The sequence below is a fragment of the Peromyscus eremicus genome, chromosome 6 (genome assembly GCF_949786415.1).
Source record: "Peromyscus eremicus chromosome 6, PerEre_H2_v1, whole genome shotgun sequence".
NCBI lineage: Eukaryota > Metazoa > Chordata > Mammalia > Rodentia > Cricetidae > Peromyscus > Peromyscus eremicus.
The window spans coordinates 129,063,645-129,082,410 of NC_081421.1; the positions used below are offsets into that span (position 1 = coordinate 129,063,645).

At 38.7% G+C, this 18,766-nt stretch overlaps 1 protein-coding gene across 2 annotated transcripts in view; it reads right to left on the minus strand.

The window, feature by feature from the left end:
- Nucleotides 1-18,766, minus strand: part of Lrrc7 (leucine rich repeat containing 7) — a 364,429-nt gene that overhangs the window by 91,681 nt on the left and 253,982 nt on the right. For both annotated transcript variants that reach the window (XM_059266515.1, XM_059266514.1), the window contains exons 11-12: nucleotides 8,138-8,267; nucleotides 4,905-5,020 (exon numbers count right to left, since the gene is read on the minus strand). In XM_059266515.1, coding sequence (XP_059122498.1) covers nucleotides 4,905-5,020; nucleotides 8,138-8,267 — 246 coding nt within the window. The remainder of the gene's footprint in view (nucleotides 1-4,904; nucleotides 5,021-8,137; nucleotides 8,268-18,766) is intronic.

The following is an 18,766-nucleotide window of genomic DNA, read 5'->3' on the forward strand; positions in this document are numbered from 1 at the left end:
AAACTAAAGCCTTTAACTCTCTCAGAAGGACAAAAATTAGAATCACCTGAAGAGATTAGTATGGGGACCACCTGTGATTAGGTCTAAGGGAAAACAACAAACCTCTTAAGATGGCAAAACCTCTCCAAGTTCTCTTTCAAGCTTTAAAAATCCTCCCTGCAATGCAGGAGGCAGGGACAAGTTCCTAAAAACCTCTCTTCTAAGCTCTGTCTCTTCAAGCTAGTAAAAGACAGTGGGTCAGAGTCCCCTGAGGGAAACGCTTGGGAGAGTGTGGGTAAAGAGCTACAGAGAGCCCAAAAGGGCAGGAAACTTTACCTGAGAAAAGCAAAAAAGCCAAGCTTTTCAGTTACAGTGGAGCTGAGGCATCAAGGTTTTGAGTGTTTCAGAATGAAAAGGTGCTCCTAATCGTCCTAATGCAAAGATCCCCTGAAGCATGCAAACTGTTAGCATTGTATCCTCACTTCTGAGCAAAAACCCAGAGGTGACTGGCCAACGTCTGAGTTGGAGTGCATTTCGGGGATACTAGGGTTCCTGCAGTTGCAAACTTCCTGGAGCACAGAGCTGAGGCAGGAAGGTGCAGGACCCAGGGGAAGATTGCTAATGAACAAACAAAACTAAAGCCAGTGGGAACAGCACAGTTGTCTGCGTTCCTACAAGTCCCGGGTTGATAGGTCCACAGCTGCAAAAAGAAATCTGAGAAAAGCTTTCCTATCAGAGTAAGGACCTTTCTGGGAAAACAGTAAAGCTGAACTGTCTAAAGCAGTTGTGCTGCTGAGTCAGAACGCTGTCTGGGGAAAGAGCCCAGCCAGGGCAGAACACAACTATCCAGGAGTAAAGCTTTCTTTTCTATCCGAGAAAGCATCTCTTTGAGAAAAAGCTTTGTTTCAACTGACTCCCTGAGACGAGGGAGTGTGGCCATAAGGGGTGATTGCCTCTGGAATAAGCTCTGTCCTTGAGCACCCAGACAAGCAAATGCAACCCACTGGGGGACTGGGCCAGGTGAAGGTCTGATAAGGCAAAACACCTGTCCTAATGGGAGTTTAGAAATGGCAAAAACCTCCCTTGTTAGATTTTCAGTCTGTACGCAAACCACACAGACCCGGAAAACAGACAAAAAGCCCCTACCTTCAGGAGCAGGGAAAGCCACCACTGTAGTGTCGGAAACTGTTTCTGGGGTAGAGGGGATAAACTGAGACCAAACTGGGAACTGTCTGGGAGAAAGACTCTGAAGAAACAGAAAAGGGACATAATCCTCCCCAGAAAAATATGACCTGAAAAAGCTGCTAGAATTTGAGGCAGATTGGGGGGAGAAAAAAAAGCCCCTACTTCCAAAGGCAGCTAGCAGAGGTACAGAGCCGCAGATACCTGAAGCTCTGCATCTGGGGAAGGAACAAGCAAAATGAGATAGATCAGTGGGAGAAAAATCTCTCCAAAAGAGCTATGGAAAAGCTGTTGTACATGATCTTGTTTTTCACTGACTGGCTAAGACAAACACAAGCCCCAAGGAAAGTTGCTATCAGAAATGCCAGCCTCAATGCCGGCTAACGAGGCAGGTACAGTTCTGATTTGGGGGCCTGTGTCAAATGAAGGAGAGACACCTGTTGAAGCCAGCTGAGGAGAGAATGGAAATCTCCAATGTGCCATAGCTAAAAATGTAAAGTGCTTGTTCAAATCTCCCTTTGCAAAAGCAAAAAACTTTGTTCAAACCTCCCGGGCAAGAATTTGTAAGCAAGTCTAGTAAAAGAGAACCAGTTGACTCTCAGACCCGAAAAGAACTATGGGAAATGATATAAGGAAAATGATATAAGGGACTGATATTATTATGGACTGATATAAGGGAAATGCATTCTGGGAAAGGTACTTTTTCCGCTAAAGATGGTGACATTGCCCTGAAACACTTTTGTCAGCTCGAAAATACGTTCATGGTAAACTTAAAATACAGCTTTTAAAAGAATAAGGAGGAAAATCGTCTAAGAGTTTAAGTGTCAGTTCCAATGAAAAATTGAAAGGATATGGAACTAGGTGCTTCACGGTTTTGGGATCCGTTGGTAAAATGCCTTATTTACCCTAAGAGCTGTGCAAAGTTTTTACGGTAGCTGGATGACAGAAAACTACCTTTAAGAGCAAACAAGCCACTTTAAAATCCTTAAAACAAGGGAAAGCAGTTTATACACTGAACGTTGTCTTCCCGCTAAGAACGTTTATGTGAAATTAAAAATTATTTACCTTTTGAACAAACTGCCTGCAATGAGTAATTCCTTTGCAAATCTAATTAAGGGGATAAGAAACAGGCATTCAAAGAAATGATTGCTTTAAGAAATGATTGCTTTATAGATGGGAAACAAACTTCAGAAAAGCTGTCTTACAAAAGAGTTGCTTCACCTGAAAGTTCCTTATAAGAAATCAATGCTAAATATTACAGCTGCTAATAACAGGAGTTAAAGCTAATGAAGAGAAAATACTAAATACAGTTCGGAGCAGTGCCACTTGTGGCTTTACTAACTCCTTTAGAAAAATACTTTATATCACCTAAAAGCTGTGCGGTATTTGGCAAAGACCTTACAGCAGCTAAATACGGTAATTTCACCCTCAGTGTGAAGTTTTTCCGTAGAACAAACCAAAAGTACTGTTGTAATAGAAACGTTTGTCTGAATTGAAGCACTTAGGGGAACTATTATGAATTTGGGTGAAGGGACAGCCTCTAGTTAAAAACAGTTTACCGCTGACAGTGCATCTCTGCCGGTCTGGAACGGCTGAGAGAACTGGCAACTTTGGAGTGTGGCTTCGTCCTGGGAAGGTTATAGTCCCCTAGCAACAACTATCACAATTCTATAACAACAACACTCACTAAATCCCAGTGTTTTATAACAAAGCTGACTATAAAATCTAAACTTTAGCAATGATGTACGTACTTCCTGTCTAGTTAAGAATCTTTCTATTAGAGAGAGTGATGATAATTAAGAGTAAGAAGTAGAAAATTATTCTATCTTGTTAGAAAATGTTGAATCTCTTCTAAGTGTTAAGAAATATTTAGGTGTTTGCTAAATTAGATATATGCTAATGGTAGCCCTGTATAAGTTTGTAAAATAGATCTATAGAGTTCCTTTAAGAATATAAGCTTGCAAGAAATATCTAAGGTAGTCTTAAAACATGTAGTAATAAGCTTGTAAGAAGTAAAGATACTAGTTGTAAATGTAAGTTTAAATAAGAAATAAGATAAGAAGTATATAAGAAGTAATAAGAAATATATTTGCTAAAGTAGTTCTATAGTTTCCTTAAGGAGTATAAATAACTAGATGTTAATGTGTTATATGTGAGTTTGTAAAAACATGTAAATGTTGAATGTGAGTCTAAATGCTTTCAAAAAAATATTATATGTGAGTTTGTAAAAAAGTGTAAATGTTAAGTGTGAGTCTATGCTTAATGTATATCATGAAAAAACCTGAGATATAGAAGTTAGTGTCCTAGCAGACTGCAAAGCAGGCAGTCTGAGCGGTTTTCAAAAGTTCCAGAAGCCTCTAAGAAGCTAAGAATGGCGGATGCCAGAACCAGCACAACAAGGCATCCACAGCTGAGATCCGTGGAAAATCGACGCAACACAGAAAAACCTGAGCTAACATCAAAAAACGGTGCGGTTTAAAATACTACTGTACCTAAAGAGTAAGTTCAGAGATGCTTGTTTGAACAAAAATTGTTAACTGCAAAAAGTTTTGGTTGAAAAACGTCTCTTCATATTTTGAAGTGAAAGCCTAATACTAGAATTTGTTTGAACTTTTTGAACTTAAAATGAGATAAAACTACAAAAAGATTTTGGTTATGGATTTCTTCATATTTGGAAGGCTAGTACCAGAATTTATCAGAATGTTTTGGGAAAATGAGCATTTAGGAGAGACTTCTATAGCTTGTCAAGAAGATCCTCTTACCAGGTTGACAAGCACTTGGCTTCACTTAAATAACAAATTCTGTGATGCTTCCCCTGGGTGTTATTAGAATTCATCTTTCTATGGTGATTTCACTGAAGCCAGTAGAAGCCCACCTCTCTGTGGAGTTTCCATGACCACACTTCCTCATCTAGTTTACAAGAACTTATTTAAAGATCTAACCAAGGCCTTCTCAGAGGTGACAGTCAAGGCATTGCCTCTTCTGGCGTCTGTCACCGAATCAGAGGAGGACATGATGGGGTCTCAATGCATAAAGCATTGCTGTCACATTGCCACTTTGGTTTATGAATAAAAAAAACCCCAAACCTTCTAATAAAGCACTTTATTTTCTTATGTGGGAACACTGCTTAACTACAAAGACAGTGTTTTTTGTTTGTTTGTTTTCATTTTTGTTTTAGATTGGCATTACTTTTTCTAAAGGAAACTGAAAAACAAATGAAAACTTTTGTGCTTATTAGGAAACCTTTGTGAGTATTCTTTATGACTTCTTAAACTCTGGTCTCTGATGACGCCAGTGCAAGGTCTGAGTGACTCATGCTGTCATTCATCTGATAGAAACTGCAGTGACAGGGTTCATGCACTCTGCTCTGTAGCCACTGTGTCAAGACAGAAGCATTGGCCACCAGTATCTACTCTTTCCACTCCTATGAGGACAGTTGTTTTAATAGAAAAGATGGGGAAAAAAGGCAAATTGTAGTTTCATTTTTGTTTCTAGCACCTACCAATATAACACATCATAAGAAGAGGGCTCATCCTTTTTTTTTTTTCTGCTCCCTCTTACTGTGAATGTGACTAAATATTATCCATCCTTTTTGCAATGGACTAACTAACCTGGGCTTTGTTTCAGAGCTGGTTAGTGATATTCTTACCTGTCACTATGTAGACCAGGCTGGCCTCTGGGATTAAAGATGTGCATGGCCATGTCTGGTTCCATAATTTACTTTTATAAAATTATTTACATACCTGTTATCACTCAGATTTAAGACTCGTAGCCTCTGCATCTGCCCAATTTCTTCAGGAAGAAATTCTAGTTTATTGGAGCGTAGAGACATAACGGTGACATTCTTACAGCTGCCAATCTGTAGGTGGCAAAAGGAAGTGGGTTTACAATGTTGGGCTGCCTATTGTCATTCTTAAAGAACAAACAAAAGTATATTTTGGAAAGGAACCACAAAATATGGTTATTGCTGTAGTGGGTAGCCATTCCAGCTTTGATCTGGAAGTTCCAACTCCCATTGAGACTTCAGCAACTGTCACGCCTACAAGGCGGGGCCAAGGGAGGTGCCTGGAGACTGGAGAGCTGGATTGGTGGGCTGGCGCACGGTTCTGGGACCCTGGATGGGAGAGGTGGACCAAGCAGAGCTCCAGAGAACACTGCTGGACTGCGATACACCTTCCCCAGACCCCACGACCTACCTATCCCTTAATTTATAAGTTACGCCATTAAATAAATCTCCTTTTAACTACGTGGAGTGGCCTTAATAATTTCACCAATATCTGGCACCCAACGTGGGGCAAATTCCAAAGGCCTGGGTGGCTCCCACCCTCAGCCTCCTCCCCGGCTAATGGGGTACCTAAACCTGCCTACAAAGTTCCATATAACCAGGGAACGCCTACACGGTTTCATTCCCGAAAAAGGGAGCAGCTAGTCCGGTCTCAGTTCCCAAGCTTAGCCCCGAGACCAATGAAAGAGGCACTCCCCCGCTTCCTGAGAGCCGGCGCCGGCTCCGGCTCGGCTCCCACCATCTTGACTCCAGCGAGCTGCAGTCAGCCAAGATCACCAGCAGGCCCTGCTTTGGAGCTGTACCAACGCCACCTGCTGGCTGAAAAGTGCTACTACACCCCCCTAAACCACAAAAGGTAAGTAAAAGGACTTGATAATTTTACACCTTAAAATTGACTAACAAATTTTGAGTAATTCTTGTAATATGGCTGACAACATTACCTCACAAGAATTTGAAAACCCTTTTGCCTGTATGATGAATGACATCTTCCTGGAAATATACGACCTTCCTAAGGCATATCTGGCCTGTACCTTTTTGGCATTCATCATAATAATTCACACATTGTTCAAACACTGGTTTAATAACAAGAACAAAGATGAGTCATTATTAGGACTGATACAGGCTTTAAGAGAGAACAATAAAGACTTACAAAAAAAGATTCTCTCTCTGAAATCTGCTTTAAAGGATAACAATAAAAGCTTACAGAAAAAGATTCTTCCTCTGGAATCTGCTGATCAGGATTTACAAAACAGGCTTGTACCAAAAATTAATCTTATTGATAATAAATGTGAATATTTAATGGACAGAACACTAACTCTCCAGACACTATATAAAAAAAAGATTATCATTAATTAATAAGATAAGATCCATGAAATCATATGTTCTGAGGAACATAAAAACTTCTATGATTCCATGAAAAATCTGGAGTCCCTTGCCAGAAAAGAGGTTCACTCCATAAAACAAACCCTAGATGCTCGTTTACAGGCCTTAAAAAAAAACTCTCAATAAACATGATTTCACTAATATATTGCATATTAGTTTCTCTAGTATATAAAACAATTTAGGCCACTGATTCTTTCTTCTTTTTTGAGACAGTGTCTCACATTGTAGTTCAGGCTAACCCAAGACTCAATACCAGTCAGGCTGGCCTTAAACTTGAGGTGATCCTCCTGAGCACTGAGGTAGTAGGAGTGTGCCACCAAACTTACCCTAGAGATTCCTTTACCATTTTAATGTCTCTTAACACATGTAGTGTAGTGTATTTATGACTTACACTTTTATAATCTTGCTCTTTATAGTGATGTATGCTTTTAGATATGACAGTAGCACATATTTCATATTCTTTCAAATATTAAGAATAATTTTTTAAATAATGTAAATGTTTAAATGCTTGGTAGCACTGTTGTTTTCACAAATCATATTATTTTTCTACATTATTACCAATATAGCGGTGCTTAAAACAGGGCAGCACACATATTCAGCAGTACTTTTTTTTACTGTTTTTTTTTTTAAATTTTTCGAGACAAGGTTTCTCTGTGAAACAGTTCTAGCTATCCTAGAACTTACTCTGTAGACCAGGCTGGCCTCAAACTCACAGAGATCTGCCTGCCTCTGCCTCCTGAGTGCTGGGATTAAAAGCATGCACCACTACTGCCTGGCCTTAGCAGTACTTTTGACAGTTCCTTAAGCAAATCTGATTTATGTCACATTACACAGTACTTGCCATTTTTACTAATTTTTGACTCTAAAATAATGTTATATTTATTATTATTCTATTATTGTGTAAATTTTTAGTAGAAAGCTCTAGATTGAAAATACACTTTACATTTTTTCTGGACATTAATAAATAAAATCCAGTTTAGAGATAAAATTAAAAGAGAATATCTTCATGATGGGGGAATGTCTTTCTGTATGTTGTGAAAAAATGTTGCTCTGATTGGTTGACAAATAAAGCCGTTTTGCCTATGGCAAGGCAGCTTAGAGGCAGGCAGAAAATCCACAGATCAAGAGGAAGGAGAAAGACAGAGCAGGGGAGATGCTGCCAGCCATGGCCATGAGAAGCAAGATGTAAAAGTATGGGTAAGCCACAAACCACGAGGCAAAGTATAGATTTATAGAAATGGGTTCATTTAAGATATAAAAACTAGATAACAAGAAACCTGCCAAGCCATAATTTAATAATAATATTAGCCTGTGTGTGTTTATTTGAGTCCAAGCGGCTGCAGGACCGATGGGTGAGAGAGATTTGTCCTGACTGCGGGCCAGGCAGGACACAGGAAAACTTTCAGCTACATCTTCATGTATCCAGAAACTAAAATAATGTTATAAGAAACATCAAGCCTCACAGACATATTTATAATAAAACCCATTCTTTTACTTCAGAAGTGGAAATGCAATTATCTTAAGTGCTGTGTATAGCTATTCTTAAAAGCAAAATAAATAAATGGTTTGAAATCACATCCTTTAGCATTGATTAACATTATTTTACTATTCTTTACATGCAAAATTTAGTCAATGCATTGTATGGAGTTTACCACTCAAAAAAGAAATTAGTATATATCTATATAAATGGTCAATGCCTACATATTTTCACAGTTCAACTTATAATCCACCCTGTGATTGCACTGTTAGGATTTCATTTCAAAACAGAGTCATTGAAAGTTAATTGATAGAAACGAGCTTGCTTCTCACTTCTCTGGGCAACTCTGGGAGGAAATTCTCATCGACTGCTAAGGTTCTCAGGCTGTGCAGGTAGCCAATGGTGGAAGGAAGGGATTCCAGCTCATTGCAGCTGCAGTCAAATTCTTCTAATAAAGATAAGCTGAGAAGATAAAACACAGTAGTTTTAGATATTCTAAAAGGTTACACGATAAGGAAGAAGTTTTGAAAAATCCACATGTCCAAATTCACCAAATATTATTAAACTAGGATGGCACAATACTATATAGGTCGATCTAGTTAGCAAGTACAGTGAAATGGATCAAATACCGTCATACACATGGCTGCATTTGTCATTTATCTGAACCACTTGAGAGAACACAAAAGATAGTTTGTTTACAACTTAGATGTCATTGACAGGAGGAGATTTGGAGTGAGCACCTGTAATTGGAAGGGCAGAGGACAAGATAGAATGAGGGGTAAACTGCTCTAGATTTTACTAAGCACCTTAGAGGTTAGACCCTCAGTAATAGCTCCCCACAACAACTGTATACGATATCTACCTTTAAAATTCACCTTGCAGATGAGGAAACTGAGGCTTACAGAGGCTAAGGAATGTTCTCTCAGTCACACAAAGCAGGAAATCTGGGGCTGAAGCAATAACAATACAACTTGTTGGACTCCATCATCCCACCTGTCAGGCAGGACAAGTCCAACATGGAAGTACTTGCCATTTGAATTACACAGTATTATAAAATATACCAAGTTTTACACAATGGCTTAGATTTCAGTGCCTCTTGAAATAATGGGCTGTTTCCTTTCCATGATCAGCATTTGAAATGGAATAAGAGGCATTGTCTTCAAATGGGCACAGCTCTTCAGCTTGTTCCAGTCTGCAGCACTTCACACTTAGTCATATCAGCCTGTCCTTAGAAAGGAACTGTGGGAATGCACTATGAAATTATCATGAGGAAACAAGATGATTCTATCGCTTTTTGTCATAGATTGGAGATAAAGAGGGCCTGGTCCAGCATAAGTGATAACAATACTGAAGCTGCCACTGATATTTAATGCACCTCCCAAGGGTGAGGAGGCCATCATTGCAGAGGGAAAGATGAACTAGTTGGAGTAAGGTTGAGGAATCGGCTTCCTCTTTTACACACTAAGACTCACTAGCTTCAGTGAGCCTCACTTCAATCACTTAGCCAGCAAGAACATGAAGCACAGATCTGAAATCAGTCAGATTTGTGCCCAGCTCTGTCCTTTACTAGATGCATGATTGTGAGAGTCCAAAGATCACCACAGCCCCAAAGGCAAAGCTGTTTCATTTACCTCCCAGGCAAAGGGACACACTAGGAAAGAAATGAATAAATTGTGCTCCGAGGATGAAAAGTCACAGACAAGGTAGGCAGTGAGAGTGGGTCCCCAAGACTTACATGGCAGGAGTGGTAGAGTGTGTTTAATAGTCTGAGTATAGTTTGGAAGCCAAGCCCAGTCCAGAGTTCAGAAGGTAGGTGGTGTCTTTCTGTTCAGCATCATCATGGCCCCTGACCCTACAGGTATATGAGCCTTACAAGAACCAAAGGTTTCTGTCAAGAACCTGGGGCCATATTCTCAGAAAATAGTCACAGAGTTATAGTTTTTTTTTTTTTAAGAAAAAAATCAGCAGTGTATTTAGCTGACTTAAAGGCAATGTTAAACAATTTAAAGAGTAAACTGAGACCCTCATTTCTTTCTTTCATATATGTGTTCAGAGGTCAGTTTTGAGTGGCAGTAAGGCACCCATCGATTTGAGGGTTTTTGTTATAAAGCTATCATGCTTCAGGAGACAACACTAGACCCTCAACAACACCTTTCAAATCTCAGCAACTTGCTTTTAACTGCATGGGGCACAACAGTTTCTTCCATCTAAAAATCACAATGTGAATAATGATCAGTGTCAGGATTGATGACTAGGCATCACTTTTGAGGTCCCACTGTGACCAGCCATGTGCCTTTGTGGTAAGTTCACACACAGATAGCAAAACAGATGGTTCTATTGGTTTCTTGTCTGGCAGCAGTAGGCAGACACTTGGGCAAAATTATTGGATTGTTAAAACATTACTACTAGGGCTGTGAAGACGGCTCAGTTTGAAAACTGCTTGTCATTCAAGCATGAGGGTTTGAGTTAAATTCCTGGCACCCACATCAAAAGGTAGGAATTGTGGGCCATACTGGTAATCCTGGCACTGGTGGTGCAGAAACAGGAGGACACCTCAAGTTTGATGGCCAACCAATCTAGCCTGGTTGGTGAGCTATAGATAATTAAGGGGCCCTGCTTCCAAAAACATGGTGCACAGCTTCTGAAGAAGGACACTCAGAGCTGACCTGGTCTTTGTATGAGCATATGGGCTTGCACTACAAATGTAGTGACATGTGCATAATATACATTCCCAAACATGAGTGTAGTACAACAGAAACTTCTGGTTTATGGTGGAAATAACTCTGAAACATTTGAATAGAACATAAATAGAACTATAGGAGAAATAATTGACCCAGGACTGTTGACACCATTAGAGAACCTTAGATGAGCTGTTAGAGGCTCTTCATGAGGGCAAAATAACACACATCATAGAAGTGATCCAGAAGACGTGATGCTGGTAAGGGACTTTATCTGAGATGTACTCTCAGAGATATGTCATGACAATGAGACCACAAAGAATTAAATTTTAGAAATGGATCCAAACTTCTTTAGAAAGACAGTAATCCACTGAGGCAAAGAAAAGATGTTGGCTCATGTGTATCAAACCCATTGGTCAAAATCTGCCTTTAATTCTCAATGTTCTTAATGCATAATGTACTAAGTAAATATTAGACTTACTATTTTCCATTTTCTTAGTATTTAATTTCACAACAGACCTAAAAAAAGAGTTTTGTTGAAAAGTCATGCACAGTGTCAAAATGCATCCTCACTTTTATGGCCCCAGTTATAATGTGATTTATGCTGAAAAATACATATTTGATATTCTGATAGTTAATCAACTCCTGGCACAGAGCTCCTAAAACTCTTTGTGTGGCCAAAGCCAAAGTGTCTTTTTGGATACTAATAAGAAAACTTATGACTGAGGATTCTTGCATAGCTTCAGAAGAGGGGGAAAGTAATCATGTGATTTTAGGGTTAGAATGTCCAGCTACCCCTGACCTCTGAGAAAGGGAGAAAGGCTGAAGTTGAGCTGTTCACCAAAGGACAATGACAATCAATCATGTTTACAAAATAAAGTCTCAATAAAACCCCAGAAGGATAGGTTCACAGAGCTTCCAACTTCTGACTGTATGAAGCTTTTGGAAGGAGGTGTGGCAGAGAGGCACTGGAGTTCTGTGTCCCTTTAAAAATACCTTTCCTTGCAAGCCTTCTCATGTGGCTGTTCATCTGTGCCTTTGAAATATAACTTACAACCCTTTCCCAATTTCTCTGAGCCACTCCAAAAAAAAAACCCAAAAAACAAAAAACAAAAAACCAAACAAACCAAAAAAGCAAAACCAAAACCAAACAAAACCCCCAAACCAAACCAAAACAAAACAAAAAATAACAAACAAAGAAGCATGACAACAGTGAAAACACTGGACACAAGGAGTGAATTCCAAGAGCTCCCTGTTCATAAGTCATTAGTCAGGGTTTGTGATTGATCCCTAGTGGGAGGGCAGTCTTGTGGGACTGAGCCCTTATCTGTGTCTTATGATTATAACTAAAGATATATGGGTCTTAATTGAGTTGAGTTGTAGCACCACAATCTGGGTCTTCTAACAATTGAACTATTTGGTGTGACAAGAGACCACACATTCCAGTCAACATTCCTGTTCTGTGTTGTGTGTTCAGACAGAATACAGTAGCAAAAGCACTTTTCCCCCTACACAGGGCCATGCTATCATGCAACTGAAGTCTTTCTTTATTAAAAAGATAACATGCTTTACCCCATGCAATGGACAGAATGAATTAAAAGCCTGGCAGTTATTTGGGATCTTTGGGTTATGAAGTAGAGCTGGTGAGGACAAATACTTATTTTTCAATGATCTCTGAAATTTCCAAGTTTTAAACCCATAACATATAAAGGTAGCTTGTTTTATTAATGATTATCTGGTTAAAATCACTAGAGGTGTTTTAATATAGCCTCTTGTATAAAATCAGTTACCATATTTTATTAGGTTACCACTGATATTAATAAAAATGAAGTATAAAGAACAGACAAAATAGAGAACAGATAAGAGGCCCACCTGCCCTCAGAACCCTCCCACACACTCAGTTCAGAGCTGAAAAACCCAAGCCACTGACACTCCTTCCCACCTACTCCCACTGCCATGCCCCAGCCCCTACACAGGCAGATACCTGCTGATCAGGTGCATCACACTGGCTGCCAGAAATACAGGCCACAAAAATCAGAAGACCAAAGAGGAAAGAGAGACCAAGGAACAAAATACCCATTCAATAAAGACAAACTCAAAAATCAGCACCTAGACCTATATTCATCTCAAACCCAGATGCCTAGATGTCAGTGTAAGAGCACAATCAACAACATCCAAGGCAATATAGCCCCACCATAGCCCAGCTATCCTACAACAGCAAGAACTGAATATTTCAACACAGCTGAAGCATAAGAAAATGAACTTAAAACCAACTTGATAATGATGAAAGAGGTCCTTAAAGAGAAAATTAATAAATCCCTTAAAAATTCAGGAAAACACAAACAATGGGAAGAAATGAAAAAATTCCTTAAAGAAGACTAAGAAAGCCAAGAAAAAAAAGAAACAAACAGGAGAAGGAAATGAATAAAACTGTTCAAAACCTGAAAATTGGAATAGAACAATAAAGAAAACACAAACTGAGGGAACCCTAGAGATGAAAAATCTAGGTAAGCATATAGGAACTACAGACACAAGCATCACCAACCAACTACAAGAGGTAGAAGAGAGAATCTCAGGCATAGAAGATATGATAAAAGAAATTGATACATCAGTCAAAGAAAATGTTAAATCTAAAAAATTCCTGACCTAAAACATCCAGCAAATCTGGGGCACTTTGGAAAGACCAAACCTAAGAAGCCTAGAAATAGAAGGAGGAGAAGAATCTTGTTCCAAAGCTCAGAATTTTTTTTTTTTTTGGTTTTTTGAGACAGAGATTTTCTATGTAGCTTTGGCTCCTGTCCTGAATCTCATTCTGTAGACCAGGCTGACCTCAAACTCACAGAGATCTGTCTGCCTCTGCCTCTCAAGTGCTGGGATTAAAGGTGTGCACCACCACCTCGTGGCTTCAAAAATATTTTTAACAAAATCATTGAAGAAAATTTTCATAACCTTAAGAAGGACATGCCTATAAAGATACAAGAAGCTTATAGAATACCAAATAGATTGGATCAAAACACTAAACATATAGAACAATGAAACAATATTAAAAGCTACAAAGGAAAAAGGCTAAGTAACATATAAAGGTAGACCTATTAGAATTACACTTGACTTTTCAATAGAGACTCTGAAAGCCAGAAAGGCCTAGACAGATGTCTTAGAGACTTTAAGAGACCACAGATGCCAGCCAAGACTAATATGTTCAGCAAAACTTTCAATTACCATAGAAGGAGAAAACAAGATATTCCATGACAAAGTCAAACTTAAGCAATATTTATCCTCAAATCCATCCCTACAGAAGGTACTAGAAGGAAAATTCTAACCCAAGGAGGTTAACTACATCCATAAAAACACAGGACATAAGTAGTCTCACACCAATAAAACCAAAAGAAGGGAAACACACATACACACACACACACACACACACACACACACACACACACTACCACCAACAAAAAAGCAGGAATTAACAATCATTGGTCATTAGCCTAACAAAATGGATATAAAAACAGGATTCATCCTTCTCCCCATACAAGAAACACATCTCAATATCAAAGATAGACATTATCAGAGTAAAGGACTAAAAAAAGATTTTCTAAGCAAATGAACCCAAGAAGCAAGCTGCAGTAACTATTCTAATACCTAACAAAATAGATTTCCAACCAAAATTAATTGAAAGAATGGGATGAAGGACACTTCCTACTCATCAAAGGAACAATCCACCAAGATGATGTCTCAAATTTTAACATCTATGCTGTAAATGCAATGGCACCCATATTTGTAAAAGAAATATTGCTAAAGCTTGAATCACACATCAAATCTCACACATTAATAGTGGTAGACTTCAGAACCCCAATATCACTAATGTATAGGTCATCTAGACAAAAACTGAACAGAGAAATAATGGAGTGAACAGACATTATGAACCGAATGGACCTAGCAGATATCTACAGAACACTCCACTCAAACAGAAAAGAACATGCCTTCATTTCAGTACATCATGGAATTTTCTCCAAAATAGATCACATATTCCATCACAAAGCAAGTCTCAACCGATAAAAGAAAATTCAAATAATCCTATCAGACCACCATGGATTAAATCTGGATTTCAACAAAAACAGAAAGCCTACAAACTTTCTACTGAATGACTGCAGAGTCAAGTAAAGAAAGAAATTAAAATTTCCTAGAATTCAATGAAAATGAATGCACAACATACCCAGACTTACAGGACACAATGAAAGCTGTACTAAGAGGAAAGTTGATAGCACTAAGTGCCTTCATAAAGAAAGTGGAGTGATTTCATATTAGCACTTACTTAACAGCACACCTGAAAGCTCTAGAAGTAGATGGCAGGAAATAACCAGAGGGCTGAAATCAATAAAATAGAAACAAAGAGAATAGTACAAAGAATTGATAAAACAAAGAGTTGATTCTTTGAAGAAATGAACAAGATGGACAAACTCTTATCCAAACTAATTAAAATACACAGAGAGAATATCCAAATTAACAAAATAAGAAACAAAAATGGGGCTGGAGAGATGGCTCAGAGGTTAAGAGCACTGACTGCTCTTCCAGAGGTCCTGAGTTCAATTCCCAGCAACCACATGGTGGCTCACAAACATCTGTAATGACATCTGGTGCCCTCTTCTGGCCTGCATTCATACATGCTGTATACATAATAAATAAATAAATAAATCTTTTTAAAAAAAGAAACAAAAATGGGGACATAAAAACAGACACTGAGGAAATCCAAAGAATCATTAGGTCACACTTCAAAAACTTATACTTTGCAAAATTGGAAAAAAAAACTAAAAGAAATGGTCAATTTTTCTTGGTGGATACCACTTACCAAAGTTGAATTAAAGTCAGATAAACAGTTTAAATAGACCTATAACCCTTAAGGAAATGGAAACAGTCATTAAAATTCTCCCAATCAAAAAAAGCCCAGGGCCAGATAGTTTTATCGCAGAATTATATAAGGCCTTCAAAGAAGAGCTAATACCAATACTCCTCAAATTATTCTACAAAATAGAAACAGAAGGAACATTGTCAAATTCATTTTATGAGACCACAGTCACCCTAATACCCAAAGCACACAAAGATTCAACAAAGAAAGAGAATTGCAGACTTATTTCCCTAATGAACATTGATGTAAAACACTCAATAAAATACTTGCAAACCAAATCCTAGAACACATTAAAAGGATCATACTCCATGATTAAGTAAGCTTCATCCCAGAGATGCAGGGATGCTTCAACACTCAAAAATATGTCCATTCCATCCATCATATAAACTAAAAGAAAAAAGCACATGATAATCTCACTAGATGCAGAAAAAGCTTGTGACAAAATCCAACACCCATTCATGATAAAAGTCTTGGAGAGATCAGGGATACAAGGAACATACCTAAACATAATAAAGGCAACTTACAGCAAGCCTATAGCTAACTTAAAATTAAAGAGAGAGAAACTCAAAGCAGTTCCACTAAAATCAGGGACAAGACAAGGTTGTCCACTCCCTCCATATCTACCCAACATAGTACTTGGTTCTAACTAGAGCAATAAGAAATTAAAGGAGATCAAGGGGATACAAATTGGAAAGGAAGAAGTCAAAGAATACCTATTCTTAGATGGTATGATAGCATACATAAAGGACCCCTCAAATTCTACCAGGGAACTACTACAGCTGATAAACTCTTTCAGTGAAGTGGTTAGATGTAAGATTAATTAAAGAAAAAAATCAGGAGCCCTCCTACATACAAATGATAAATGGGCTGAGAAAGAAATCAGTCTTCACAATAGCCTCAAATAATATAAAATATTTTGGTATAACTCTAACTAAGCAAGTGAAAGACCTGTATGACAAGAACTTCAAGTCTTTGAAGAAAGAAATTGGAGAAGATATCAGAAGATGGAAAGATCTTCCAAGCTCATAGATCAGTAGCATTGACAAAGTAAAAATGGCCATCTTACTAAAAGCAATCTACAGATTCAGTGCAATCACCATTAAAATCTCAACATAATTCTTTACAAACCTTGAAAGAACAATACTCAACTCCATATAGAGAAACTAAAAACCCAGGATAGCTAAAACAGTCTCATATAATAAAAGAACTTCTGGAGGAATCACCATCCCTGATTTCAAGCTCTACTACAGAGCAATGGTAATAAAAACCATGTGGTTTTGGCACTAAAATGGACAGGTGGACAAATGGAATGGAATCAAAGACCCACACATAAATCCACACACTTATGGACACCTGATTTTTGACAAAGAAGTCAAAATTATACAATGGAAAAAAAAAACATCTTCAACAAATGGTGCTGGCATAACTCTGGATATCAGCATGTAGAAGAATGCAAATAGATCCATATCTATCACCCTGCACAAAACTCAAGTCTAAGTGGATCAAAGGCCTCAACATAAATCCAGATACACTGAACATAATAGAAGAGAAGAGAAAGTGGGAATTAGTCTTGAACACATTGATACAGGAGACAACTTCCTGAACAGAATACCAACAGTGCAGGCACTAAGATCAACAATTAATAAATGGTACCTCAAGAAATTGTAGTTTCTGTAAGGTAAAGTGCACCATCAATAGGCCAAAACATCAGCCTACAGAATGGAAAAAGATCTTCACCAACCCCACATCTGACAGAGGGTTGATCTCCAAAATATATAAAAAATTCAAGAAACTAGATATCAAAAAATTAAATAATCCAGTTAAAAATGGAATACAGATCTAAACAGAGAATTCACAACAGGGGAATGTCAAATGGCTGAGAAACACTTAAAGAAATGTCCATCATCCTTAGCCATCAGGGAAATACAAGTAAAAATGACTCTGAGATTCCATCTTATACCTGTCAGAAGGGCTAAGATCAAAAACACACGTGACAGCTTATGCTGGAGAGGATGTGGAGCAAGGGGAACACTCTTCTACTGTTGGTGGGAGTACAAATTTGTACAGTCACTGTGGAAATCAATATGGTAGTTCCTCAGAAAATTGGGAGTCAGCCTACCTCAAGTCCCAGCTATACCACTCTTGGGCATATATACAAAGGATACTCCATCCTACCATAAGGACACTTGCTCAACTATGTTCATAGGAGCTTTCTTTATAATAGTCAGAATTTGGAAACAATCTATATGTCCCTCAACTGAAGAATGGATAAAGAAAATGTGTTTACACTCCAATTTACACAATGGAGTATTACTCAGCTGTTAAAAATGATACCATTAAATTTGCAGGCAAACAGATGGAACTAGAAAAAAAAAATTATCCTGAGTGAGGTGACCCAGACCTAGAAAGCCAAACATGGTATCTTCTCATGTATAAGCAGAAATTAGCTGTAAAGTAAAGGATAATCTCATGCTACAATTCACAGACCCAGAGAGGCTAAGTAAGAAGGGACATATGGATCTCTCTGGGAAGGAGAAATAGAATAGATTTCATGGATTAACTGGGGGCAGGTGGGGATGGGAACAGGAGGGATCAGGTTGGGGGGCATTGCTGTGGGATGTTCTGTATGGCAAATGTGTTGCTGATTGGTCAATAAATAAAACACTGATTGGCCATTGGCTAGGCAGGAAGTATAGGAGGGACAAGGAGGAGAATAAAGCTGGGAAGTGGAAGGCTGAGTCAGAGAGACACTGCCAGCTGCCACGATGACAAACAGCATGCGAAGATACCGGTAAGCCACAAGCCACGTGGCAAGGTACAGATTTATAGAAATGGATTAATTTAAGCTGTAAGAACAGTTAGCAAGAAGCCTGCCACGGCCATACAGTTTGTAACCAACATAAGTCTCTGTGTTTACTTGTTTACTGGTCGGGTCTGAGTGGATGTGGGACTGGCAGGTGAGAGAGATTTGTCCTGACTGTGGGCCAGGCAGGAAAACTCTAGCTACAGGGCATGGAGTGAGAGTGTACTAAGAGAGATGACTGGAAATGAGGGGCATTTTGGGGGCAAGGTAGAAATCTAGGACAATGGAAATTCCCAACACCTATGAGGGTGACCCTAGCTAATAGTCTTAGTAATGAAGGATATAGAATCTGAACTGGTTATCTTCTGTAACCAAGCAAGGCTTCCAGTGGAGGGACTGGGACACCAACCTAGCTACAAAACCCACAATTTGTCCTGCCTGCAAGATACACTGGGGTAAAGGTGGTTGCAGAATTTGTGGCAGTGGCTAACCAATGACTGGTCCAACTTGAGACTCATACCACAAGAGGGAGCCTAAGCCTAACAGTGCCTGGATGTCCAGGAACCAGAGTCTGGAT